Source organism: Tursiops truncatus, chromosome 15, assembly GCF_011762595.2.
Source record: "Tursiops truncatus isolate mTurTru1 chromosome 15, mTurTru1.mat.Y, whole genome shotgun sequence".
Classification (NCBI taxonomy): Eukaryota; Metazoa; Chordata; class Mammalia; order Artiodactyla; family Delphinidae; genus Tursiops; species Tursiops truncatus.
The window spans coordinates 27,119,859-27,147,322 of record NC_047048.1 but is presented as its reverse complement, the minus strand read 5'-3'; the positions used below and the strand labels follow the sequence as shown (position 1 = coordinate 27,147,322).

Genomic DNA, 27,464 nt, shown 5'->3' with positions numbered 1-27,464 from the left:
GATGAAATGCATTTCATTAACAAAATCATTACCACCCAGTAGAGAAGTTGTTTAAAAAATGGTTTGCTGTAGAAAGCTCTGCAGTCTCTGATAACCAGACTCATTTTCTAAAAATTTCAATTCAGTAAATAAGGGGAGACTTGGACAGCCTTTAGTGTTAACTGCCAAGTTCAAAAATACCTCTGGAAAATCAGTGTTCTCTTGGAGACTTTAATATTCAGAACATCGAGTGGGTTGGTCACCAAAACCCCCTGACCTCAGCTTCTTTGTGTGAAAAACGAAGAACCTGAACTCTCTAGTTTCCAAGCTCCATTCTAATTTTAAAATTGGAAAATTAAACAGTTCTACTCATTCTAGTCATTAGAATACCCGTGGACCATTAAATGTGTCTCCTTCATTCACTACCAACTCTGGGGAGAAAAGGGTGGGAATTATTGGTAGTTCCTGAGATAAATTCTTCCCAAACAAGACTTCCCATCTATTTAATTTAATTTGATTTGATTTAATTTAATTTTTATTTTATTTATTTAATTTTATTTTTGTTGTTTGCTTGTTGAAATCACACTCATTCATGTTTAAAGAGAGCTCCTTTCTTCCTATAATTCAGGGATTTGGGAATGTAACATCTGGTCCTATATAGCATGTGACTACAGAACGGTCTCCGTTCCCAAGGAGTTCATTGGCCAGTTATTGTAAAATGTTAGCATACACTAGGGAAATGTAAGAGGCTAAACCTCACTGTACTCTGTACAAGAAGGAGTGATGAAGTTGAATGATTATTTGTTCAACGCTTTCATCCGTCCTGCAGACATTTAATCTGGTGTCCCTTGATTGTAGGTCCCACTGAGGCATGAACCAAGTCCGTCCCTTTCATCGATGTATCCCCAGCATGTAGCACCATGAAGGGATTTTTTCTCTTTTTTTTGAACTAGTATTTTTATTCATTTCAAAAGTTCTTCCCTTTTTTCCTTTCTTTACCTTTTCCCATCCCCCACCTGCCATTTCAACCATGTAGAGCTATGTGGGAAAATTGGTCTCAGCAGAGCACCAGAGAACACAAGCATCAAATATCGCCTGTGGACTATGTAATTTAAAAAAAATCTTGTTTTATCAATAACTCAAATATTATTTTAAGCATTTAGTCCATGTAATAGTAACAAAATAAATGCTCACTTCAGTGTTTTCAAAATCACTCCAGACCTCACCCTCGGCTCTTCTTCTCCTTGGGGTGAATAAACTTGGGGGTCTGTATTTGGTGACCCACTGACATCTGCAGAGGTCTGACATGTTCTAAAACTGCATGATTCCTGGCTTCTTCCTCCTCTTCTCTGCCGTCTTCCACGAAGGGTAAAGCCCACCTCATCTCTGCTGGCACAGGACAAATCGGTTATTGCTTCTGTGGCCTGTGATCACTCATGAAGGGATCTTAATAAGCCCTCCCAATACATATTTGTAAAACCACTGAATAATACCATGTGACAGACACCACCCCCATCATGTCAGGAGCATGAGATCATCAGCAAGATGGTGGCATATAGCACTGCCCCTGCAGTTGGTCAGGACTGAGTTTAAGATCCAGTTCATACGTTTATTGCAGAAATTACTCAACCTTCCAGGTCTCAGTTACCCCATGTGTACAACGGAGATAATAAAAATATCCAACTAATTGTCTATTGGCAAGATTTGATGATACAGTGCAGGGAAAGTGCTTACCCTGGTACATGGTCAGCCCTCAATCAATACTGCCCCATATGAAAGTCTCCAGACCAGAATTGTTTGTTGGTCATATTTTTCCTTGAATTTCCAGATACACTGGTACCTTGATTAACATGCAATTGGTAGATTTCACTTTGAAGGAAATAGAAAGTTGGGTCCATATCTTCACTCTAGTTTGATGGGAAAGATGTGCCTGAAAGCTAACTCACTTTGGGACTCTGATAAAACAAACAAGCAAGAAGCAAACAGCAGATGACTTTTCTGAGTTGTGCTTAGGGCCAGCAAAGAGGCGGCCCAAACCTCTTCACTCTCCCCGTCAATAGCCTGGACAGTGAAGGTCCATATGCCCAGAGCTATGACTCCTACAATCCATCAGAGAAAGATTCTGTTTCACTCCATTAACTCTCCTTACTGAGTCAGAAATGTGGGTTTAAACATTTTCTAAGTATTTTCTAAAGTCAAGAAGTGTGCGTTGTTCTCGACTGAGCCAAACTGTAACCTGAAAATTCAGTTAAGCACACAAATCCTCTGGCCTGAGCCACCTGTGGATAGGTGGTTACAATGCAAGGACCCGCTTTATGGTTCTTCATGGGTCAATGTTTGCAAAGACAGTTGTGAAAATCTCCCGAAGGGTCACCTGATGATTCAGAGATGGGTGATTCCTGCCTCCAGAACTGGGAAGAGACCGCTCTGTTATGTAGTTCCTGATGGGCTTTGCAAGTGGAAATTGACGGCATGTTGGCATTTAGCTCCTATTGGCCCCGTGTCTAGTTTTTCCTCTAAGTGTCTTGAGAGTTTAAATCCTCAGCTGCTAAAGGTTCCTGACCGCATGCCCTTCAGATGCTTTAGTGCAACTTATGCTGCCCAGCTAGAGAAAGAGACAGGAAGTAACAGCATTATTGATAAAAGGCTGTGCCTTTTTTTTTTTAATTCAAGAATTTAATAAGAAAATATTTTCTCTGTTGCTATTTGACACTCTATGGACTATTTTCCCAGTACCATGTTACATTTTCCAGTAGCACTTTTTACAACCACAGCAACAATGCACTTAGCTGTGGCAGGAATTCTTTTTTGCTCTTTCTGTAGGAATCATGTGTGAAAACCCTACGTGATGCCTAAGCCCCTCAAATGTGAATTAACCTCTGCTAGTTTTTCTTTTGTCATTGTTATGGAGGAAAGTGAGCTAGTATCATTGACCCAAACAGCACACCTCTGAAGGAGGTATCAGTCCCAAGGTCAAAAGATGGGGAAACTGAGGCTTGGTATAGTTAAGTAATTTTCCCAAAGTCACACCCAAAGAGCCAAGACCCATATTTGGGATAGCCTGATTCAGGTCATCTTCTTCCCACGAAACGATGCTGTCTCTCACAGAGCAATTTCTGGCACCAGAGGTTATAACCAGGCCAAAATAAAAAAAAAAAAAAGATTGAAAAGGCCCATTTTCCTCTTTGTGGGGGAGGACTTACTAAGCTATGAATTGTTTTCTTTGTTTGAAGGTAAAAGTTTTCTCATGATGCTGAGTACAATTGAGGTATAACATGTTTAAGGTGCATTACAGTTGAGGTATAATTTCTTATGAATAGTATACTACTCAGATTGTAATTTCACAATAGTGTGACTACTGAAAATATACATACACTAGGGTCATCAGCATCCCAGTAAGGATAAGAAATATCTTCCTCTCCCAGAAAGTTCCCTCATGGCCGCTTCCTCTCAATGCCGTAGGCCCATCCTCCTTACATAAGCATTTAATTTTTCACCCAAAAAATATTTATCTAATGTCCATTAGTGTCACCAAGCCCATAATGGGGCCTTGCTATATATTTGGTAGCTTGTGTGCCATCTTATTAACTGCCCTTATTAGCTTTGGATTTACGAAACAAAACTTGTTACTGTCTTGCCCCGTCTTAGATAGTGGGGACAGAGGTGACCACAGCTTGTTTCCTGCCTTCAAGGCAGTCGTGGATTTGATTTGGGAGCAAACGGCTTCCTTGGGCTTAGTGACTCAGTGACTCGGTCAGGCACGTGTCCACCCCGCACAGGAAGATCTGGGGCCGCATCACTATTTCCAGATGTCAGTGATCCTGGCTCAGAGGGAGAAGAAACATGAAGGCGTCCCAGGCGGGTCCTACTTAATTTTAAGTTCGTCACTCTTCACCTGTTATTCCAATTTCCCCTCTGTTGCTAGTGATGAGGGTGTAGCGCTCATATCCGCAGGGGGAGCGTGGCAATTTGAGCATCCTTTGGCACGCCTGGGAGGCCAACCAGAAATGTTTAAATGGGGCCGGATCTGTGCTCTGTAATCATTCAGATCACAGACTGTTCCCTCCATCTCTTCCCAGCTGGCAGCCTGATAAATCTCTGGAAATTGTGCAGAAATGTTGAGGACTTGGTTTTTCCAGGTAGATTCCTAAGAAAGGAAACTGGAGCTAGTAGCGCACGCTGATTGGTCAGGCCGCCAGCCAGTGGGCAGAGGCTGCTGCTCAGGCACGTGCGCAGGTTTGCCTCGGTTTGAGTAAAACCCGATCTTACAGAGAGGGTCTGTCGAGGAGCGGGATAGGCTGTAGCCATAGTCATTCTCACCATCCTTTACAAAAGGGTCACTATGAGGTTCTCCTAATAATAAGAGATTCCCCCAGGGCCCATCCAGTACCTCTAAAATGGAATTCAATTTAGAGAAACTGATTTATAATCAAAGTCCCAGGCATTATGGGATTCTCAGATAACAAGTTTGATTCCTTTAGCATTGAGGGGAATTTCCTTACTTCAGGAAGAGTGACCCCGTGGAGAACCTTGAATTCATTCATTCATTCAACAGTATTTTTCAAACACAGACTGTGTGCTAGGCACTGTGAATGTGGGGTCTCCACTCCACCCAGCCTGCCACCTAGCATTTAAAGTTGCAGTCAGCAGAGCCTGCCCCGACCTTGAATTTGGAGCTAATGATGCTCCCCCCACCTTTTTAGCAGGGGGATTGCAATAAAAGAGATCAAAATTTATCTCTTGTCAACAGAGCGTTATTAGCCAAAGTGACCTCATGTAACTAAAACTTTGCTTTCTTTCTTAGAGGGTTGAAATTTAGAGCCACCTAGGAATTCTCTCCCTCCCTGAAAACATCTAGGCTTTCTTCAGGGGAACCTCTCTTGATCCTGTGTTGGGTATTATCTTAATCGTGCTTCAGGGCCTTGCAGAGAGAAGTGTTCACATAATCGTAATTGCGCATTTGGTCCCTCGCCCTGTTTCCCGGTCCCCTGAGACCTGCGCCCCTTGGAGGCTGCAGCTGGGGTGCCTGCAGAGCATCTGGGCGTTGAGGGCACAGCACACATGGGAAGCCCGTGAACAGATAGATCAGCATCTCTCCATTGTTGTTTTTTTAGGAAGTTCTGAGGGTGACTGGACAGTGGCGACACTTAAGTCACCGAAAGGTACCGTATGGCTTTTTCTAGCTCTTTTGTCCAGGTGTTGTTGGATTTGGCATTAATCCATGAAGGCGCAGAGAATCCTGGTGTCTGTGTGCACACATGTGTCCGCGTTGGGTGGACCTGCGGGTCCGTCTGAGTTCCAGTGTGTAGGTGTTGTGTGTGTGTGTGTCTGCGCGCCTGGGGTGGCATGTCTGTGCTCCGGGCTGTTGTTGAAAAGTGTGCCACTCCTCACTTCCCAATGTTCATTGCCTGAAGGAAAATGTCACTATCAGAAACCATCCCAGGTAAGACATCCAGGAGACGTTTTTTTTCTCAGAAAACTGTGCAGGCAAATGGCAAAATGTAAGGTAAATTAATGCAGGGGGAAAAACACAAATTGTGAGGGAGAGATAAACAGAGTCAGGTTGTTGGCCCGGGGTCTTGGGAATGATTAGCCTTTTGGGGAACAGATGCTATTTTCAACTTTCCTGGCTACCATGGTGAGCATCAAAAGTTGGTCCCCTTGAGTCTGTGCGTTAACTAGCTGGGTGACTGGGCTAGGTGGTGGCTATAATTTATTAACCCCCTACTATGTGCCAGACAGAGGGCTGGGCCCTTTATGTCATTTTGTCTGTCCTTGAACTCTCCGATGACCCAGCCATGTATGTGTTGTCCTTCCCCTTCAGAGTCGAGGACATGGGCCTCTGAGCGAGGCTAGCTCTTGCTTGTCTAAAGTCATATAGCTGCTAAGTGATGAAGCTGAATTTGAACCCATGTCTGCCTGACTCTAATGCTTAAGTTATTTCCCACTGGGGTGTGATGGGAATGGCTATTTTCCAGAACAGACTGGAAACTCAGTTCTCTTCTTTCTTCACTCCTTATGCTTTGTCGGATGTGGTAGTTGGGAGGATGTAGCTGACCCAAGCAGGTGAAGGTCAAACCCTTTAGTGACCTTGAACTGGGAGAAGTTAGAAGATATTGCAGGGCTGTAGGTAAGATACTGGTAGGGCCGTTTTGCCTTCTCAAAAGACAGTTCTGGTTTCTAAGTGGAGACTGGATTGGGGGAGGGTGGGCTGGAGTTGAAGTCACCTTCTGGAAGACCCTTGCAGTCATCCAGGTGGGCAGTGCCTTGAACTGGGGTGGGTAGAGGATGAAGAGAAGAAAATAGAGCAGAGGGGTAATGAAGAGACTGCAGAAGGTAGTGAGTGAGTGCGTGGGAGTGCAGAGGAGGGAGCCGTGGGCCACCCCGTGGTTCTCAGGTTTGAGCCACTTCAGTGCATATCAGCATATCCTGGAGGAGTGTTAAAACCTAATTCCTGGGCCCCACCCCAGAGCTTCTGATTCACTAGGTGTGGCCAGAGGAGCTGAACTGCTAACAGGTTCCAAGGTGATGCTGATGCAGCTGGTCTGGGGACCATACTTTAAAAACCACTGCAGTAGAGAAATCTTGCTGGGAAACTAAGACTGTTTGATTGGGTCTCCAAGCATCTTTCTGTGGGTTGACGGTTCTGAAGAGGGAAGTTTGACCAGAGTCCCCGAGGCTCCGAAGCAACTTGAGCTCTGGGGCGGGGTGGAGGGGAATGAGGAGTGTCACCCCATATTCCAGAATTGGGAGTGAGAGCTTTAGACCCTCATGTCTAATGAGAACCCCTTGTTACCCAGTTGTTGCCTTGAGAGAGGCAGATTTTTTGGGTCTGCATTAGATAATAAGTATTCACATGTCAACATCCATTTTTAGAAATGTAAACAGTTTGGAACATGACAGACCTGCTAATTTGAGGCATAAACTTTTTTTTCCTTCCCTTGTGAAAAACAAAGCCATTACGATTCCCATGACAACATTTAGAGGCAGTCAGCATCCCTGTCTTTATATCAGCCTGTTGTTGTCTGATGCATTTAGAAAATATTTCAGGACAGGTCAAAAGCAAGGGCTTAGAGGCTATTTTTCTCCTCAAACCAGGCTAATTTCCCCTCTCCTCCTAAATGCATCTGTATTTATCCTGCTTTGTCTGGGGAAGAGAAAAGGGGTCCCAGAGAGGGGAGGCCCAAGTTCCTCTGGGGTCACTGATTTTCCCTATTGTTTTCTACTCGACCTCCAGACCCTGAATCTACATGAGGCATGATAACAAGGTCAGGGGGGTTGTACACCCTGCCACCTTCTTGAAAGAGAGGTATCAGCGGAGTGTGATGGACTTAGCCTCAGACACACCTGAGTTCTGATCGTGGTCCCGTCACTGGTACTCTTGTTACTTTCTCCAAGTCATTCAACCTCTCTGAGCCCCTCTTTTTGATCAACAGGATGGAGACAACACTATCACCTCCCTCCTAAGGTTGTTGTGAGGACGATGTGAGGTAACATGTACAACACATGTCACAGTGCCTGGCATGTCAAAAGTGATAAACACATGAGGTTGTAACTGGTATAATTATTACTATTATTATCAGGTGAGCAAATTAAAGCTCTGAAAAATCTCATGGTTAAAAAAACTGTCAAACTCTGTATAGCCCATCATTTCCCAAATACTTTTGACGTCTGATCTCTTTTCTCTATGGAAAACCAGTTCACAGCTTGAGATCCAGTTACTGGAATGTTGCTAGGAACCCACTTTGGGAACACAGGGCATGGACAGAGGGATGGGTGTCCCTTGGGGAAGTTGGATAAAGAAGCAGTAGCTTCAAAGGAGAAAGGGCTAGGTCCCTGAAGATACAAGTTCCCTGCTTCCACCTGCATTGGCTATAACTCTCTTGGGAGGGGAATCCTATCTGCCACGAAATGGCAAACAAATCTTAGCGGTTTGCACTATCCATTTTTCACTACCTGAGGTTTTCCAGGAAAGTCTCCCCCTAGTGGTCACTGCTGTAGGTCCACGTGCCCAGCCCTGTGGACTCCTGGAATAATTGTTTAATACCCAGGATGGAAGAAGACACCACCACCTCAATCCCAGTGGACTCCCCTAACCAGTATGAACACGTATCATGGAAATACATTTATTTTGCAAAACGAATCTTTGAACCTGATCTGTCCTTAGTGTAGCACGCCATTGGAGCCTGGAACTTGGGGGAAACTTCTAGCATAGTGCTGTGATTTCATCACTCTAGCTCTGACTAGAATCAAGTTGTGTGGTCTTGCCCAAGCCAGTCACATGCTCTGGACTTTCATTTCTACCATTTCCAAAATGGAGGAGATGATAGTATTCACATTCTATCAGGTTTGGGGGAGTAATTTTATGAGACAATGCAAATAATACCCTTCCATGAAGCAATGAAGAAAATACACTTTTTCACCCTTTATGCTTCTACAGATGAGGGAACTGAGTTCTCTTGAGATAAATGAGATTGCCAACACTCACACAGGGCATCACACCCAGGACCAGGACCCAGAACTCAAAGAATGGCTTAAGACCCCAATGTTCATAGCAACACTATTTACAATAGCCAAAACATAGAAACAACCTAAATGTCCATCGACTGATGAATGGATAAAGAAGATGTGGCACATACACACACACACACACACACAATGACATACTACTCAGCCATTAAAAAGAATGAAATAATGCCATTTGCAGCAACATGGATGGATCTAGAGATTGTCCTACTAAGTGAAGTGAGTCAGACAGAGAAAGACAAATACCATATGATATCACTTATATGTGGAACATAAAAAAATGATACAAATGAACTTATTTACAAGACAGAAATAGACTCACAGATATAGAAAACAAACTTATGGTTACCAAAAGGGAAAGGCGAGGGGACAGATATATTAGGAATTTGGAATTAACAGATATACACTACTATACATAAAATAGATAAACAACAGGACCTATTGTATAGCACAGGGAACTATATTCAATATCTTGTAATAATGTATAACATATTTCTTTTATACATAATTCTTAGTATATATTAAGACATATTCTTAATAACATAATTCTTTTATACATTATTAATAATGTATAAAAGAATCTGAAGAATATCTCTCTATCTATCTGAATCACTTTGCTGTTCTCCTGATCATTGTAAATCAGCTATACTTCAATTAAAAAAAAAAATCAGTCTTTAAAAAAAAAGAATGGCTTAAGGACTTGACCCAGAATCGTGGGAGATGCTTTTTACCAATGTCCATCCTGGGCCTACCTACTCCTATGGGCCTGGAACCTCTGGATTTTTCACTTTCCATTTTTCATTTTTTCACTTTAAAAATGCACCTCCTGGGTCATTTTATGTGCATTCAACTCTGGACCTACATTTTCCTAAGACCCAATCCTAGATACAAACACAGCTTACCCCAGAGCACCAGTTTTCGCATGCCAGCATTCCTCATGTATTCCAAAAATACATGAGTATTTTTGCTGTTTTCTTAGTTGGGGTTTGATCTGGGGGCTATAGCTGGAAGGTAAGAGCATTGGAGGTGGACGGTCTTGGATTTGGTATCCTGCTCTGCCACTTATCAGCTGTGGCAGAGTCAGTTGGCAGCCAAATTACTCAGTGTCTCTGGGCCTTAGTTCTCATCTGTCACATGGAAAAAAAGGATATTGCCTCATCACCTCCCTTTACGAGGGTTTAAATTAGATCATGTAGGTGAAACGGCTAAAAACGGTGTCTAGTACATGGTAAGCACTCAAGAAATCCTAGTTCGTTCTTTCTTTTGAGAAAATTGATGTAGCTCGGTGATAAGTATTCATCCAAGAGATGCTACAGAAGCACGGAAAAGATGTGATTTGGGCTACAGTTCTGTCGGAGGGTACACAACCTGGGGAAGGACTCACTTAAAAGTAGCCTTAAAACATTACTTCATAAAAGTCAGGCTTTTGCAACTTTCTGACTTGGGTTATTGGTTTGTGGGTGAGCAGCAGGGTACAGAGCAGGTGGAGGATAAGGAAGTGATTTTTTTTTTTTTTAATAAAAATCAAATCCTACCAGCTTGTGAGTTCAGCCTCTTTGGAAAAGCATACAGCAAGCACTGGCATTTTGATGAGCTTCCTTGGGAACCCATAGGGCATGAAGTGAGCCTGTGGAGAGAGTTCTCTGCTTTGCAGAAAATGCCATTGCAGCAAGATAGCAATAGTACTATATATAAAGTAGATAACTAATAAGGACCTACTCTATAGCACAGGGAACTCTATTCAGTACTCTGTAATGACCTATATGGGAATAGAATCTTAAAAAGAGTGGATATATGTATATGCATAACTGACTCAATTTGATGTACAGCAGAAACAAATACAACATTGTAAATCAACTATACTCTAGTAAAATTTTTTAAAAAACGTGTGTCCCTCTGAGGCTAAGCTGGCTAGATATCATTCATGCTAAATATCCCCCAAATCTTGCATGGTACCGCCATCACATAGTAGACACTAAACATACATTTTATTAATAAATTATTAATTGAAGCTGAGCATCGCATTTGAAGGGAATCCTGTTGTCTTTTCTAAAGAGGCCCTGGGAAATAGAAAAATCAACCAGGTGGAAGCGGGGGGTGGCCTGTGTTCAGATCCAGTGCTGCTTCTGTTCCGTTGGGTGTCCTTGTGCCCACAGCTCCAGTTGCCTCTCCTATAAATGGAAGGCTGGGATCATTGATCTCATTGGTCCCTCTATCTCCATAAGTAAAGATCCCAGGCTTTGCTATGATTGGCTTGCCTTGTCCATGTGGCCACCTACCTCTGAACAAATTGTTATGGTGAGAGTAACGACATGGGTTGTTTGTAGTCATTGGGGAATGGTTAGGGGGTGAAGGAGTGGAGGGGTATGTCATCCAAACCATTTGGATTAAGAGTAGGGAAGGGCTTCCCTGGTGGCACAGTGGTTGAGAGTCCGCCTGCCGATGCAGGGGACACGGGTTCGTGCCCTGGTCCAGGAAGATCCCACATGCTGCAGAGCAGCTGGGCCCGTGAGCCATGGCCGCTGGGCCTGCGCATCCGGAGACATGGATCCCCACCTGGAAATTAGGGCTCTTCCTGGGAGTAGGGTGAGTGAATGATTGGCATTTGTATCAGTTATCCATTGTTACAATGATGCTGCATAAGAAACAACCTCAAATCTCATGGCTTAAACTTATTTAGCTCAGCATTTATTGAGATCAGAGGTCTATGTGCCAGTGATTTATCCTGATGCAGGAGGTTCTTCTAGTCTGAGCTGAGTTCACCCATATGACTTGGGGTTGGATGGATGCTGGCTGATGTAGGCTGGTTTCAGCTGGAAAGACTGGGTGACTTGGTTCTGCTCCAGGTGTCTTTTATCCTTAGAGAAGGTAGCCCAGACATGTTTTCATGATGGGGGCAGAGGTGAAAGAGAGCAATCAAACACCAGCAAGCACTTTTCAAACTTCTGTGTGTGTCATATCTGCTAACCTTCATTAATCACATGATGAACTCAGAATCCAGTGGTGGGGAAACAAGATCCTCTTTTTTGGGAGGTGAGTTTCAAAGTCACATAAAAAGAGTGTGGATACAAGGAAGGGGGGAAAATGGAGGTCCTTCATGCATTCATCTAACGCAAAGTCCCAAATCTTATCATTATCTACTTTGAGATGGTCCTTTGCACATTGGAAGGAAGTACGTAGGATTAAGGAGAGTTAACTTTTATTTCCTCCCTTTAAAAAACCACCAGTTATATAAAATTTTACCAGTTCAGAGGTTGATCGTAAGACAAACTATGCAATGAATTTCTGAGAAGAAATATCTCCATCTATGGAGCAGCAGTGCAGGATGAAGGGCAGTGAAGGAGTGCACAGTTTCCAACCAGGGTCCTTCAATGCAGGGGGCTCTGGGGTCAGCCTTGGATGGAGCATGAGTCCAGCCACCTTTGTTCAATAGCCTTTCAGAAAGTGGTGACTGCCCAACAGGACTGCCTAAGGCAAGAGACACAGGGCTTAAGGTTTCATAGGTCCATTGGCAGTGAGATCTTCACAGAGGGCCCCCTGCAGCCACAACAAAGGGGCTGATCGTGCAGCTGGATAGCTTTGGTGCAAAGCCCAAGCCAGGCACTGTTTCAGAATCATCATCAGCAAAGGCAGCAGTGCTTTCTTTTGGGACCCTCAGGGCTAAGATAAAAAAGGGCCAGGATTCCATTCTCCCCTTTCCAATTTTCTCTCTTAGAGAAATAAACCTTCAGGAAAGACGTGTGGCCCTGTAGAAACAGCCAGGAGTCCTGGCTTTAATTAGAACCTGGTTCAAATGTGATTTTCCCTCCTTGTGTCTCTACAGTGAGGCCCAGAACCAGGTGAAATGGGGGCTAATTAGCCATAAAGACAAATCTTCCCACCTCCTCCTGGCTCTCTCCTGCCTGGAAGCTAGGCTTTTTCCCTGCCTTTCTTGTTTCTGCCTGCTGAGACAACCGCAGGAGCCTGTGCAGCTTCATAACATGTATTTCAAAAGAAGGGAGAAATACCTGGGTATTTTTTTTTTTATCATGAACTGTTTCCCCTTTTACTGTTTCATTCAGCTCATGATGGAGAGAAAAAAAGTAGAGACCCAGAAAACACTCCCATGTAAATAAAAGTTCAGCACTGTCCTAGTGAACCAAAAGGCCTCACAAATACGGTGGCTTAAGAGAAAGAAGTATATTTCTTTCTCGTGTAATAGCCCCAGAGTGGGTGGTCCAGGTTGGTGGGGCAGCTTTACTCCAAGCTGTCACTCAGGGACCCAGGTTCCTCCAACATTGTTGCTCTGCGGCCACCTACTGTATTGTCCTCATCTGCATTGTTATAATTAGTTGCTGTCCTGGCCTATGGGAAGGGGGAGAGAGGACACCCAGGGCAACCAATTTTATTTTAAGTAAGTTGAAGTGGAAACTGGATGCATCACTTTTGCTAACAGTCCATTGGTAAGAGATCAGCCATGTGGCCAAATTTAGCTTCCAAGAAGGCTAGGGAAATCTAGCTCAGGATTAGGTGGCCATGTGCCCGAGAAAAAAGGTGGAAGAGATCTGGATGACAAGTAGCAGTCTCTTACAGTATCATATCAGATGGGGTATACGTTTAAGGAGCCTACTGTGTGCCAGGCATAATGGTTTGTGCTTTCACACTTTGTCACTTGTTTACTTCTCTGCTGCACTTTGCAAAGTAGATCTTCTTATCCTCACTTTATTTTCTGACAATGACAGCAGTAGCAGCTACTATCTAATGAATACCTACCGTGAAGCAAGGACATTGGTACTTTACATTATACAAGATAGTTTACATGGTTCTTTTGAATACCATAACCCCTTACCACATAGGCATTGTTATTTTATTTTCCATTTTATTGGTGAAGCTTAGAGAACTTAGGTAACTTGCTTAAGGTCTCCAGCTTATAAGTGGAAGAGTTGGGATTTTAACTCAGGTCCATCTGCTCTTCAAGTTCATGCTCTTTCTACCATATTCTAAAGAAGATTTTACAGTCACAGAATTCTTCCAAACTCCGCTATCTGCTGTATAAACAAGTTGCACTGAGTCCTGCACGCTCTCAGCTTCACTAATCCTTCTTTCTCTCTCAGCATGCTGAGATCTTATTGCTGACGTCTTGCCTTCCAAGGCTCTACTGTGGCCATCAAGAGCTCAGTGTAGGATTCAGGAGCAACACTTGGAATACTTTGTCATCATCAAAAGTGATCGCTGCTCTCTGAGTGGTGGGGAGGGGAGAGTGGAAGCACAGGGAAGAGAATACTGGTGAATATCGCAAAATGGGATCCCCCTACATGGTCATGGAGGGAGTCGGTGTGATGTAGCGTGAAGAGACCGGGCAACCACACCTACCTCATTGGCTTGGGGTGGGGTGGGGAGCCAACTAGATGAGATGATACCTGTAAAGCACCTGGATGGTGCCTGGCTGGAGTGGTGACGAAGCTTCAGGCTCCTCCCAGTTCTAAGAGAAGCATATAGCACCTTATCCAACCCAGTCCTTTAACAGGAAGCCACTTTTTGTTGGTAACTGGTCAGCACTCCCGCCAATGCCAGTGCATCTCAGACGATGCAAGACCCATACTCTTGTAATGCAGTAGCCAACTGAGTGCTGTGAGCCTGGCAGGGGGAGTCTCTCATGACACCCCGGCTCCCTTCTCTTGCGCCACTTTAAGGAAGAAAAAGGTAAACATATATTGCCTCCAGGGGGAGTTTGAGACTTCATGAAATTTCCAGTTGTGACATTTTGATGTCTCCTCTTGTGAATAAGATTTACATGTATATCTCAATCCCTGATGTTTTGAGAGGAGGAATCAAGAAAAGTGTTTTCTCCTTATAATTCTCACTCTGTCCTCCACCTTCTTTAGTTTCGGGGGAACGTTTTCCTGCAGATAGAAACTTGTTAAGGAAACAAGAGTTTCTTCTATAAGGCAGGCAGATGGTTAAATAGATGGTGAATGTTGTCACACATTCGTAAATTTAAGGATACTTGGAATTCAGCCGGGTGTCAAGGGTTCAGATCCCAGCACTGTCACTTGGACAAGTTGCCAAAGCTCTCCTGCTTCAGTTTCCCCATTTATAAAATGAGACCAATAATAGCACCTACCTCATTAGGATATTGAGAGGATTAAAGGGGGTAGCAAATGTCCATTCCTTAGCCGGGTGCCTGGAGCAGAGCACGCACTTAATAAGGGTGAGCTCTTACTCAGGTTACACTGGGTGAGCTGGGAAGGGGGCGTGTCAGCACAGCCTGCTGCTGGATCCAAGCGGTCTCTTTAACCAATCCCCGCGCCCTGCGCCTGACTCCATTCTACCTCCCCTGAGCTATGGCTGCGAGAGAACATCCATGCCTCTGCAAGTTTTCAGCCAGGGGTTTGGAGCTGGGCAGCAGCCTGGTTCTCCTGCCCCAGAAGCTCCAGCCCTTCTATCCCTGTAAAGCACAGGTCACGTAGCCTTCTACAGTGTGGACGATGTATTAGTTAGAGAAACAGAACCAGCAGGATATTTGTGTGTGGGTGTGGCAATCCTTGGCATACTTTGCCTTGTGTAGCTGTATCACTCCAGTCTCTGCCTCTGATTTCACATGGCCTTCCTCTGTGTGTGTCTATGTGTCCAAATTTCTTTATTCTTATAAGGACACCAGTCATTGGATTAGGATCCACATTAATCCAGTATGACCTCATTTTACCTTGATTACATCTGTGTGATAGGTATGTAGGATATACTTAATGTATATGTTATATATATATGCATATTATATATGTAGGATATATTATATAGGATATATACGTACAAATATGTATGTATGGAATATATGTATATATGGAGAATTATTGGAAGCAGTTGAATCACACAATTATGGAGGCTGAGAAGTCCCATAATCTATTGTCTGCAAGCTAGAAACCCAGGAGGCTGGTGGTATATTTCCAGTCCCAGGCTGAAGGCCTGAGAACCAAAGGAGCCAGTGTTGTAAATCCCAGGTCCAGGGCAGGAGACTCATGTCCCAGCTCAAGCAGGCCAGGCAGGAAGGGCATGGACCCTCTCTTCCTCTGCTTTTTGTGGTAATCAGTCCCTTAACAAATTAGGTTGGTGCCCCTCTACATTGGAGAGGATCGTGTGCTTTACTGAGTCCACTGATTCAAATGCTAATCTCACCCAGACCCAGAAATAATGTTTAATCTGGACACCCTACGGGCCAGTCAAGTTGGCATATGAAATCAGCCATCAGAGATCAGAAGATGAAGCATCCTGCCCATTTCTAATATTTGAGAGAATGTCATTGGAATCAAACTGTCTCTGGTGCTTTTCTTCCCTTATCAAATGTTTATTATTGTATCCTACTATGTGCCAGGTACTGGGCTAAGATGTTGGAGATACAGTGATGAGCAGAGCAGATATGATGTCTAACCTAATTGGAGCTTACATTCTAGTCAAAGGAGATAGACAATACACAAATAACTAAGAAAAATAATTTCATATATGCAGGCTAAGAACATATTAAAATAGGGAAAGGTGATGAGAGCAACGGGGGTGTTTTCACTGGGTCATCAGGAGGAATTTTCTGAGTGACCTTTGATCAGAGAACCAAATGACAAGAAGAATCCAAAAAGAAGGGTGTTTGGCAGTGAGAACAACAGGGACAAGGTCCAGTGGCTCTGAGATGGTGAAAAGCTTGGCGTGTTCTGGGATAGAAAGGAATCCTGTGTGTGTATGCTGGATTGAATAGCATCCTCCCCCCATCCCGACCCAAATCTACTCAGAACCTCAGAATGTGCTCACACTTGGACATAGAGTCTTTGCAGATGTAACTAAGTTAAAATGAGGTCATCCTGGATTAATGTGGGTCCTAATCCAGTGACTGGTGTCCGTATAAGAAGAGGGAAGTTTGGACACATAGACACACACAGAGAGGAGGGTCATGTGAATTCAGAGGCAGAGATTGGAGGCAGCTTATGGGAATTCATGAGAATTCAGAGGCAGCTACAGGCAGGGAATGCCAGGAGTACTGCAACCACCAGAAGCGAAGAGGAAGAGGCAAAGAAGCATACTTCACTAGAGCCTGCAGAAGGAGCACAGACCTACCGACACCTTGATTTCAGACTTCTGGCCTCCAGAACTGGGAAAGAATAAATTTCTGTTGTTTTAAGTTGCCCAGTTTGTGGTAATTTGCTATGGCAGCCCTAGGGAACTAGTACACTATGTGATGGGTCATAATAAGCGAGGGAGAGATGAGGGTGGGCAAGCAACAGCCAGAGGCCAGGCCATGCCGACCTTCGGGGTCACAGCAAATCATTTGGATTTGATTCTTAAGTGTGATGGGAAGATTAATCGCTCTATTTCAATATATTCTTGGACCAAAGGTAGGGACAAATTGGGAATTGTTGAAAGCTTAGGGTGGGACCTTGCTTACCAGGTGAAATCCATCACCTGAGACCCAAGATGATCACCAAGGGAGAAGGAGTGGTAGGAACCCCTCCTTAAGATATCCTTGGCTCAAGGAAAGAAGGTAGGTGGGAGGCCACCTGCCAAGACCCTCAGATGTGTAGCTTGTTTTGAAAACTGGCTATTACCTTGACTCTCCATTTCCATAGAGGCGAAGCTCCATCCCACCCGGCACCTGTACAAGTGTCTGCTGCTAATTAAGAGAGAGACAGATGGAGGAAGGTTTAGTTTAATTTTGAAGCCTTGGTTCCTTCAAGGCAATTAGGCTGATTGGAAGGAAAGCACCTTTTTCATTCTTTCTTCCTCTTTTTAAATGAAGAAAAATCAAAACGGAGAGGACCAGTGTTGTTGGAAGCCTCGCACATCTGTTACCTGGTTGGCTTGTTAACCACCTGCCCACGAGGTACCTTGGTTGGTTAGGTTAATGCATTTATTAATGGGGCTTACAAGGCTGCTCAGTGAATCTGTGATTTCCTTCACAAGCCGCTTTTTAATATAGTAAGACAGGGACCACGATGCACAACACCGAGAGTGGCCAGGTAAGTATTTCTTTCCCATCCTCGGTATCTAAATCAGAGGGGATGAAAAAGAGGATTTCACAAAAATTGCATTTCCTGGTTATGGGAACAGTTCATCCACCTAACCACCAACCACATCCTTGTTGAAATGATCTTGAAAATAACTCTTTGAAGGATGGTTTTATGCCCCATGCAGCAAGTCTGTACCTGCTCTGCACTTGTCAAAAACACCTCTGAGTCATGTGGAGGGGGGACAGACAAACAAATAGATGTGAACGATATAATCCTGCATACAGGACATTAGATGATCTGATGAACCCTTGTTTTCTTCACTTTATTACATACATATCCTTTCAGTTTTTGAAGCTACCATGCTACTTCCCACCTCAGGCCTTTTGCAAATGTTGTTCTGTATCAGTTATCTACTGCTGCATAACAAATTACCCCAAAACTTAGTGGCTTAACATAGCAACTGTTTATTGGGCTTGTGGTTCTGGATCAGCTGGGAAGTTCTTCTGGTTTGGGCTGGCTTGGCTGCTCTTGGCCAGGCTTACTTAGTGTCTGTGATGAGCTGGCAGGTGGGCTAATGGCTGCACAGTCTAGGATGGCCTCACTGGGTATCTGGCAGGTAGCAGGCTGCTGTTGGCTGTGGTGAACATGGGCACCTGGACTGCATGTTTCTCATCCTTCAGGGGGCTAACCTGGGCTTCCTTTTTCATCTGGAGGCAGGGTTCCAAGATCTGATAACAGAAGCTGCAGAACTTCTAAAAGCCTAGGCTTGGGATGTGCGTGACATAATTTCTGCTACAGTCTACTGGTTAAAGCCAGTCACAAGGTCAGGCCATATTCATAGGGTAGGGAAATAGACTCCACCTCTCGATGGAAGGAACTGCAAAGTATTACAGCTATTTTTGCAATACACCCCATGTGCGCTCACCTGGATGCTGTTTCTGTTACTCTTCACTTTTCAGATTCCAACTAAGAGAGCATCCTCAAGGATGCCTTCCCTAACCGGCCCCTCATCCCAAACGTAGCAAGGCCCCTTCTTGTGTCGTCTCATAGGGACAGCTAGGCACTCGATACACATGGCAGCTGGAGGGAAGCAAAGAGGGAAGGAAGAAAGGAAGGAAGGGTGGTTAGTTTGGATGAGTGCTTCCTTTGTGCTTGGCTGGATATCTGGCACAGAGCGCTCAGTAAATGTCTGTTGGATTTAATCCAGTGCCTCTTTCATAAGCCAGAAGACAGACAAAATATATGTAGTGACTAGTTACTCTCTTTCAGAATTGTGTTATATAGCTTATATGTCTCATATAATTTATTCTTAACAATAAACCTCAGAGTAGTTATATTATCCTCATTTTACAGCAAAAGAAATAGAGATAAAGGAGTTTGACATTCCCAAGGTCTCATAGACTCAGGTCTGTCTGATTCCAAAGCCTACAGACTTTTCTGTCCCACCCTTGCCCCATATACCAAACACTCTCTATGTTCAGGGGTTTCCCAATGACAGGTTCACCAAGAGACAAATTCAGGGTTGGGTGTGGAAAAGGATGTATTGTAGGTTCTCCACGAGCGACTCTGTGATTCCTCCTAATGGGAGCTGCTTCCCATACCTGCACTGATAGGGCAAGAATTGAATGCCCCTGGGACTATTTTTCTTTAGAACTTTTTGAGAGGACATCATCTGTCCCACCTGTCGGGGCACGTGTTTCATAATCAATTTCCTCAGTTTGTCAGAAACGGGAACCTTCCAGTGCATCCCTTGCTCTGAGCTTCCCTTAGACTCGTCCATTGTCTGGAAAGAGGAATTTGGGAATAAATGGTTCTGGATCGTGCCCGGGGACATAATGAGGGTGGGTGAGACTTTCAGTAAGACACTGAAAGCAGTTTAGTGAGAGCAAATAGATGTGAAAATGGAAAACTAGAAAAGAGCAGTCAGGACTATGATAGCACAGAGGTTGCTGAGGGAGCCAGGGAATCAGAAAGCATCACCTTAGCTTAACCTTGAAAGATGAATAACAGAGCATCTGATGTAAATGAAGGGGTGAGACACGTCAGCTCCCTCCTCTGGTTCTCCGACCAGCTCAGAGACCTCATTATTAATACTCATAAGACTGGATAGTTCTTTATAGCACTTACTATATTTCTACTTTTATGTAATTGGTGGGATTCTTTGGTCACATTCTGTCCTTCCCTCATAGAATGTCCACCCCACGTGGACAGAGACCTTGTCTGTTTCTGATTCTCCCAATGTCCTTATATTTACAATGTCTACCACCTGGACCGTGGCTATTTGATGTATGACTAAATGACTGAGAAAAATTGCTGGGAGAGGTTTTGGTAAATGGTAACATGGTCAGTTTTAGAAATATGCCTTTGGGAGACTTCTGTGGCAGTCCAGTGGTTAAGACTCTGAGCTTCCACTGCAAGGGGCACGGGTTTCATCCTTGTTTGGGGAACTAAGATCCCGCAAGCTGAACAGTGCGGCCAAACAAAACGTAACAAAACAAAAGAGGAAATATGCTTTTGGCTGTAGTGTGGACAGTGGCCTGGGGGAGGTGAGACTCAAGGCAGGGGAGCCAGTTCGGTGGCAGAAGTAGAGCAGCATTTAAAGCAAGGAGGAGGCATAGCAGAGGTTAGAGAAGCATTTGGTAGGTACGATGGGAAGGACCTGTGGGTTAGCAGTTGTGCTGAGGAGAAGAGGAGGGTGACATCAGCACCTGCTCCTGTGTTTCTGGCTTGAGTAACTAGAGAGTTGGTGTTCCCACTCGTGAGAGAAGGAAGAGCCTGGAGAACAGATGTGAATGATGTTGATGGGTTCAGTCTTGGCCACCTTGAGTGGGAGATGCCAGTGACTCTGTCCTGGAGGTAACTGGATACATGAATTTTGAAGTCCAAGGAGGGATGTCAGAGCATCCTTCTGCTGAAACATCATGGCATTGGAAACCTAGAACTTTCCTCTGGAAGACGCGATTCTAATGCCAACTTGAATGTAACTCATACCACCTTAAGGAGTGCATGGTATTTGGGGAATGTGTGCTCTTCCCGTGTCGGTAGCTATTCCCTAGTTCCTTTTGGCATTGATACTCTGTATCTTCAGACAGCTCTAGAATTCAAGGAAGGGGGGACATTCTCTTGAAAGATTGCATTACTCAGGGTTGTTTACATTAAACATGGACAGAAACCCAACTTAAACTGTATTAAGCCTGGAAGGTTAACATGTGGCTTCCGGGGGTGCTGTGTTGAGGAATCTAAGCAAAGGCCATGCTAGCTAGGAAAGAGCTCTGTGATCAATGAGTGATGTCTGCCACAGATGCAGAAGGGGCAAGCGGGGGCATATGTGCTCACTCATTCCTGAAAACAGAGCTTTCCCTCTACGGCCTTTCAAAAGCAGCAAATAATGTCTAATGGAGTTAGGTTCTACCTTGGCTCAGCCGCTAGCTGCGGGTAACCTCAATTAAATGATTTCATGTTCCTTAGCTTGACAGTTTCCGCATCTGTCAAGCAGAGGTCATAATCCCTGTCTTTCCCACCTCTTGTGGTTGAAAGGATCGAATGAGAAAAGAAACGTGGAAGGGCAATGATCTCCATGAATTTACATAATCTCACACATGTAACAGTATGGGATGCTGGAAGTGTGGGTTAAAGAGCAGCACATATTTCTGGACTCCTGAGAGATATATGTTCAAGAGTTTATTGCTAAGACATTAACTTAAAAAGTGTAGAGGATCTTCTAATAAAAGAATTGTGAGAGAAAATAAAATAAAGTCTCAGAAAGGTATCAAATAAATTGAGAAAGAAGGCAGGAAAGAAAGAAAGGAAGGGAGGGAGGGAGGAAGAGAGAGAGAGAGAGAAAAGAAAACAAAAAAGAGAGAAAGAAAGAAAGGAATCATTCAGTGCTTTAGAGTGTGGTGAATGAAGCAGAAATTGGTATAATTCTTTTGTAGTATAGTTGGCAATATGTATAAAGGGCCTTAATAATGTTTACAGCCTTTGGCCAAGTAATTCCACTTCAGATAATTTATTTCAGGGCTGGATAGTAAATATTTCAGGCTATGTGGGCCATGCAGTCTCTGTCACAAGCACTCAGATCTGCTGTTGCACTGCAGACAGGTGAAGGAATGGGCATGGCAGCATTCCGGTAAAACTTTATTTACGAAAATGGGTGGCAGCTAGCTCGATCCATGGGCTATAGTTTTCCACCCTCTGATATAGATTAAAGAATATTTTAAGAATTATTTTACATTCGAAATTCTAAATACTAAGAGAGCTTTAGTCTAGAAAATTCTCATTTCGGATTGATTTATACGAGCAAGATATTGGCACAGCTTGAATGCTCATCCGTAGGATGAATGGTTAATTTTCACACTTTTGCTCACTGAAGTACTATGTAGGTATTAGAATGCTGTTTGCTAGTGATTTATAACAACATGAAGAAGTGCTTGCTAGAATGTTGCATGAGAAATTACAGTTATTTATAATGATGATAATGGTGGTGGCTAATATCTAAGCACATTACGTATGGCATCACTTAACCCTCTAAACAACCCTATGAAATATCCTTTTTTATTGTAACCACTTTCCTGATGCAGAAGCTGTTGGTAATAAAAGTTATTTACCAAAGTTACACTGCTAGTAGGTGGCAGAAGTGGGATTTGAACACAGGTCTGCTTAACTGCTAAAAGCAAAAACAAAAGCACTAACACAAATTCCAAATGAGACTCTTTATTGAGAAAACCAGGAGAAAATACACCCAAGTATTGATATCGACTGTGTTGGGCGGTAGCTGATAGATACGAATATTTCTCAGTGTGTTCGATATTTTCTCTAATGAGAAGCATCATTTTCATAATGAAGAAAGAACAACACTTGCATTTTATAAGAAAGGCAAGGGTGGCGGAGTGCTAGGTGTGATTGTGAGGGAAGAAGGATTTGGGGGGAACTAGAGATTCCCTTGTGGATGCCCTCGCCTTCTTGGTCCTCCTCTTGTTGGTGGAAAACACATGACCCTGTCTTCCTTCCTTCTGTCTGCTCCGGGTGGAGTTTCTAGTGTGTGTCTCGTTTGGACTGTTGGCCCACTGAGATGCTGTTCTTGGGTTGACCTGCTAATCCCTAACTGTCTTTCTCTCTCTCCTCTCTCTCCCTCTCTATGCTCTCTCCTCTCCCCTTCGTCCACCTACCTGTCCCATCGTACAGCCGACAAGGTAAATGATGACTTCTACTCCAAGCGACGGCACCTGGCCGAGCTGGCCGCCAAGGGGAACTTGCCTCTGCATCCCGTAAGAGTGGAGGATGAGCCGCGGGCCTTCAGTCCTGAGCATGGCCCCGCCAAGCAGAACGGACAGAAGTCCCGCACCAACAAGACGCCCTCCCACCCCCTGGCCTACAATTCCACCGCCAACTTTAAGAGCTGGGACCCCAAGGATCAGTCTCTTCGGCGGCAGCAAGCTTATGGGAACAAGGGCAAGCTGGGCACGGCTGAGTCCAGCTCCAGCGACCCCTTGGGAACTCGCACCCAGCACTACCCACCCCCGCAGCCATACTTCATCACCAACAGCAAAACGGAAGTGACTGTCTGAGCTGTCGCTACAGGGGACATCCTGGAGACCACACTCAACTGAGAGAGGCAAAAAATACCCCAACACACACCCTCCCTGTCCCTCGCCCGCACACCCACCCACACGTTCACCCTCCACACCGACCGACGACAAACCTACTGGTGACATGGAATCACGCTTTTCCTGTGTCATGCCTAACACGTGTCGGCGGGCAGCTGAGCAAGACCGGAACGTGGACGGTCAGCAATACAGCCAAGGGGAAACTGAGGCACCCGCTTTCGACTTCAGGGTCGAGGTGGCCAACTCACATGCCTAAACCGTGGGGCTGATTTTTCTTTTCCTCCTGACTTGAAACAAATCCATGATGAAAAAAAAAAGTAGCACAATTTAGAGAAATTGTCCATTTGAGCACATATACCATTGACCATGCATTGTCTGTTTCTGGGTGAAAGAGCCAGAAAGGATGGAAGGTGGGGTAGAAAAGAGGGGTCGCTGGTGCACTTGATAAGCATTTTCTAATCCCAGGAAGTAGTGATGTGGACATAAAATTGTGATGAGCGTGAGACAGTAACTGGACCCCCCCCCCACCATGCTATTTATATACTTCTTATATCATCAAGGTTGGAAGAAAAACAACACACACGCAAACTCACAAAAAATAAATAGACCCTGAACCCACTGACAGTGATGGGAAAGAAAGAACTTTTTTAAACAACTCCCATAAAGACTGTGGAAATGGGAGGGGTAGGCTTTTATGGCAGGGAGAGGGTCCAGAGCGTCTTAAATAACTATTTTTTAAAAAAAGGAAAATAAAATAGAATCCCACTACAAAACAGACAAGAACAGCAAAGTAACTTTTGTCCAACGTCTTCAAGACTTAGGAATTCAACAACGTCGTCAAGAACAAACAAACAAAATTCACAGTTGAAATGTCGACAAGAGGTGAGAAGGGGACCCAGAGCCTCCGATTTCTGGCGTTGTCCCCCCGCCTCCGAGACAAGAAAGAGAGACAGAAACCAGTCCTCTATTAACTGTCTATCCCCGACTCCCTTCCCCTTCAGCCTGTTGCTGCCACCGCTGCCGAGTTTCAACTGCTTTGGACTGAAAATGTCATAAGCGTGGGTGGTGCCTTCAATGTGTCACTGTTGAATGACAGTCTTGTTTCCCAAGTGCAACCTGTGTTCTTTTAGCCTTCCTGCCTCCTGTCTTTCTGCAGTAGTAGAAGGTGTTTCCGTCCTCTGTTTGTTGGTGAGCCCACCCGATCCCACACTCTGAGGGGGAATGCTGCAACTTGCAAAGACCAAGACCTCCCTCCCCCGCACACTGTCAAAACTCCCCGAGTCCCACCCCAAGCTCCCCAAACCTAGCGTGGAACCCAAGCATTCCTGGTCCCATCATTTCCAGGATAGGTAGATAGACAAACGATCCCTCCAAACCACTTCCCCAGATACTGCAATGCGTTCATTTCCCATCCACGATACCCCGGGGTTGTTGTTCAGATGGATTCTCATAGCTAATGGGTGTCCCAATAAAGACAGTTTTCCTAATAGTCTGATTTGTTTAGTGGAAGCCCAAAGAGAGAGGTTGACGGAGAAGAGATTTTCATTTAAGGTGAGAAGTTTTCAAGCAGTCCCTTGAATGGCTTAGCTAATTAACAGGAACCTTGGAGAGACCCCCAGCTCTTCTGATGTCAGAAACTGAAGGTGGTCTGAACAAGACCCTTCCTGGAATGCTGGACGTCAGCGTTCTGCTTCCCCATCTCTCTGACATCATGGGATCGGGGAAACCAGCTGTTTATTCTCTTCTTTACTCCCAGCTGATGTGGGGACATTGACAGTGCATTTTATCTCTCTGGGCGTTAGTCTTCCACTTGAAACATGGGGAATTGGGGCGAGATCAAGCTTTTCAAGCTTTTTGAAATAGCAAAACCTCTGCCCATTAAAAAAAAAGAAAAGAAATCGTGCCCGGGAGACCCTCTGTCAGATCCTGGCGAATGTGAGGCTCTGTGCTGGGTGAGGCAGAGCTGGGAGGTTTAGTGCCTGCTTTCTCAGCCTCTTGGCTGAAACCCCAGTGCTACCCACTGTGGAGTAACGACTAGTGGGCTTGGTCAGTGTTTCCTTGATGTTAGTTATCTGTGTACCTGCCGCACACTTTTGGCATCTTTGTGTATCCCTATCACAATATTTGTACCTAAATTGATACATTTTTAATACATTTAACTTTTGAAAGGAAAACTGTCTGTCAGTATCACAAACAGAAAACCAGTATCAGTCACCCTGAATAGAAAATAAGTGTAAAATAAGGACAAAGGCAACAGCACAGCGATTGTTATGTTCTAGCTACAGGCTATTACCCGCAGAAGGGTTTGAACCTGGAGCCTGGCGTTTGCTCCCATTCTTTCTCTTCCCTTCCTTCTTTTCTCTCTCCCTCTCCCATTTTCTTGATTAAAAACAGATTAGCAGACATTCAAGAGTTGTTAAAGATATACCGGCACCCATTGGAGACTTTCTCCTTGAAGTACTCAAATGGGCTGACACAAGTGAAAAGGGAATCGTTTCTTGTGTGACTCAGTGGTAGTTAGTGCTCTACCCATGTACTACTAAAAATCATCTTGCGTTCACTAGTGGTGCACAGTGCATACTTCAGGAAATAGTGGATTGGCTTGTTTGGTGAGGTTCCCTCCAGCTCCAACGTTCTATCATTCTAGTCTCCCTTTTAGCTCCTTTCTGCTCCTTTCCCTCAACCCCCTTATCCCAGCCCTGATGAAGGACCTTTCTCGGTCTCTGAATCTACAGGATTTATTCGTCGTGTTCCTTCTCTTCTGAGTAAACCGCACCCAGTGAATTTTGTAACTTGGAGGTCTGCAGCTATAATTTCGGCAGTGAAGTTGCAGCTTGGTCCATAAGAAGTAACAGTGGTGAGAGCCCAAGAAGAGCAGTACTTAGCCTCGTTACCTTCCAGTTGGCTTTGGGAGCTGAACTGAAGCGGGGGAAGGGAGGGAGTTTGGACAGGGAAGTTTATTCTCTGGCTTCTTCTAGGGAGGTGTGGACAGACCTCATGATACTGAAAGGTTATCATGACGTGTAGAACTGTGACTGCCATGTATCAACAAGGATCCTCTAGCTAGAATTGGGGAGACTTAGAAGCGAGAAACCAGAACAAAGCAGGGAGACTATCCCCTCCCCATCTCCTGCCCTGGCAGTAGCCTCTTCTTACCTTTAGCTACCCCCCAACTTCCAACCCAACAGGGCCAGAGTCTGACTTCCCTTTGCCCTCCCAGAGCGTCTCAGCCTCCGTCGGCCTTGGGCTCCGCCTGGCATTTCCATCTAACTCCCCCCAGTTTTTTTGTGTGTAAATGGAGCATATTTTATGTGCGAATATTTTAGTAACCGTATGTTCTGCAAGTAAACCTGTGCTAATACTTGTCAACAACTGCAGAGTTTATGATACCAATAATACTTCCTACAATGAAGAAAAAAACACATTTGTTTGTTTTCTAAGAATGTTTATTTGTAAACATATGTATTCACTATATTAATATGAATTTCTTACCTGGCAATAAAACTGATTATATGTGATGCTGTTGGGGTTACCATGTATCTTTCTAGGGTTACCATGTATCATCCTAATCTGAGTTTTCACCAGGGAGCACCAGTGTTAGCATAGGGAGCTAAATCCTTAATATTCTGAGGGTACGAGAAATCATTACAGGTAAAGGAAAATTTTAGTTAATAGCAACAAATTTTCCAGGAGACATTTTTGTTTGAAAGGTTCTTGGTAAGAGTCTTGTGTCATGTCTGTTAATTCATCTCCTGCCTTAAAATATATATCATGGCTCGGTCTCCCTGGTCATAACTAAATCTAAACTTAATGGTCAAGATTCTTGCTGAGATTTGCACTTCTGTTTTTACCAGTGACCAGGTTTGTAAAAGACACAAATATGGGAAGTATGGGAGATTGGATTCTTCCACTGTTTATTAAATTTTATTTCCTGCCTGCCTTCTGTTAGCATTAAATTTGAGTTCTCAGGTCGAAACCTGCCTTAATATGGTTCCACCAGGGAGGGGTTCTGAGAGAAGAATTTGAGGGCAAGGAGTTTATTTGGGAAAGGAAGGGAACACTGGTTGGTGTTGGGGAGGTGAAACGGGAAGAAAACCAGCTAATAAAGGATGATTTATCACGTCAGCTATCGATATGAGTGACTACAGTTTAATGCTGCAAGGAAACTGGGAGAATTATCCCACCCAAGTGGGCATGGAGCTGGGGTGTTTACCCACCAACTCCCATCAGACATCATATTGAGCATTGCTTTCAAGAGGTGTTAATGTTTAGACAGCCCCAGGCCATCACGTGCAAGGACAGAGGGATTTCCACGGTGGCAAAGAAAGCCCCAGGCACAGAGATGCAAGGGTGGAGAGATTTCGAAGAGAGAAACCAGAACAAA

General features: G+C 44.3%; 1 protein-coding gene across 1 annotated transcript in view; it reads left to right on the top strand.

Moving 5' to 3' along the window:
- The window catches only part of SHISA9 (shisa family member 9), a 293,574-nt gene extending 266,990 nt beyond the window's left edge, over positions 1 to 26,584 (top strand). Inside the window, exons 4-5 of the mRNA XM_033839679.1 lie at positions 5,094 to 5,141; positions 22,659 to 26,584. Of these exons, the coding sequence (XP_033695570.1) occupies positions 5,094 to 5,141; positions 22,659 to 23,041 (431 nt within the window). The 3' untranslated portion in view covers positions 23,042 to 26,584. The remainder of the gene's footprint in view (positions 1 to 5,093; positions 5,142 to 22,658) is intronic.
- The last annotated feature ends 880 nt before the right edge of the window (positions 26,585 to 27,464 follow it).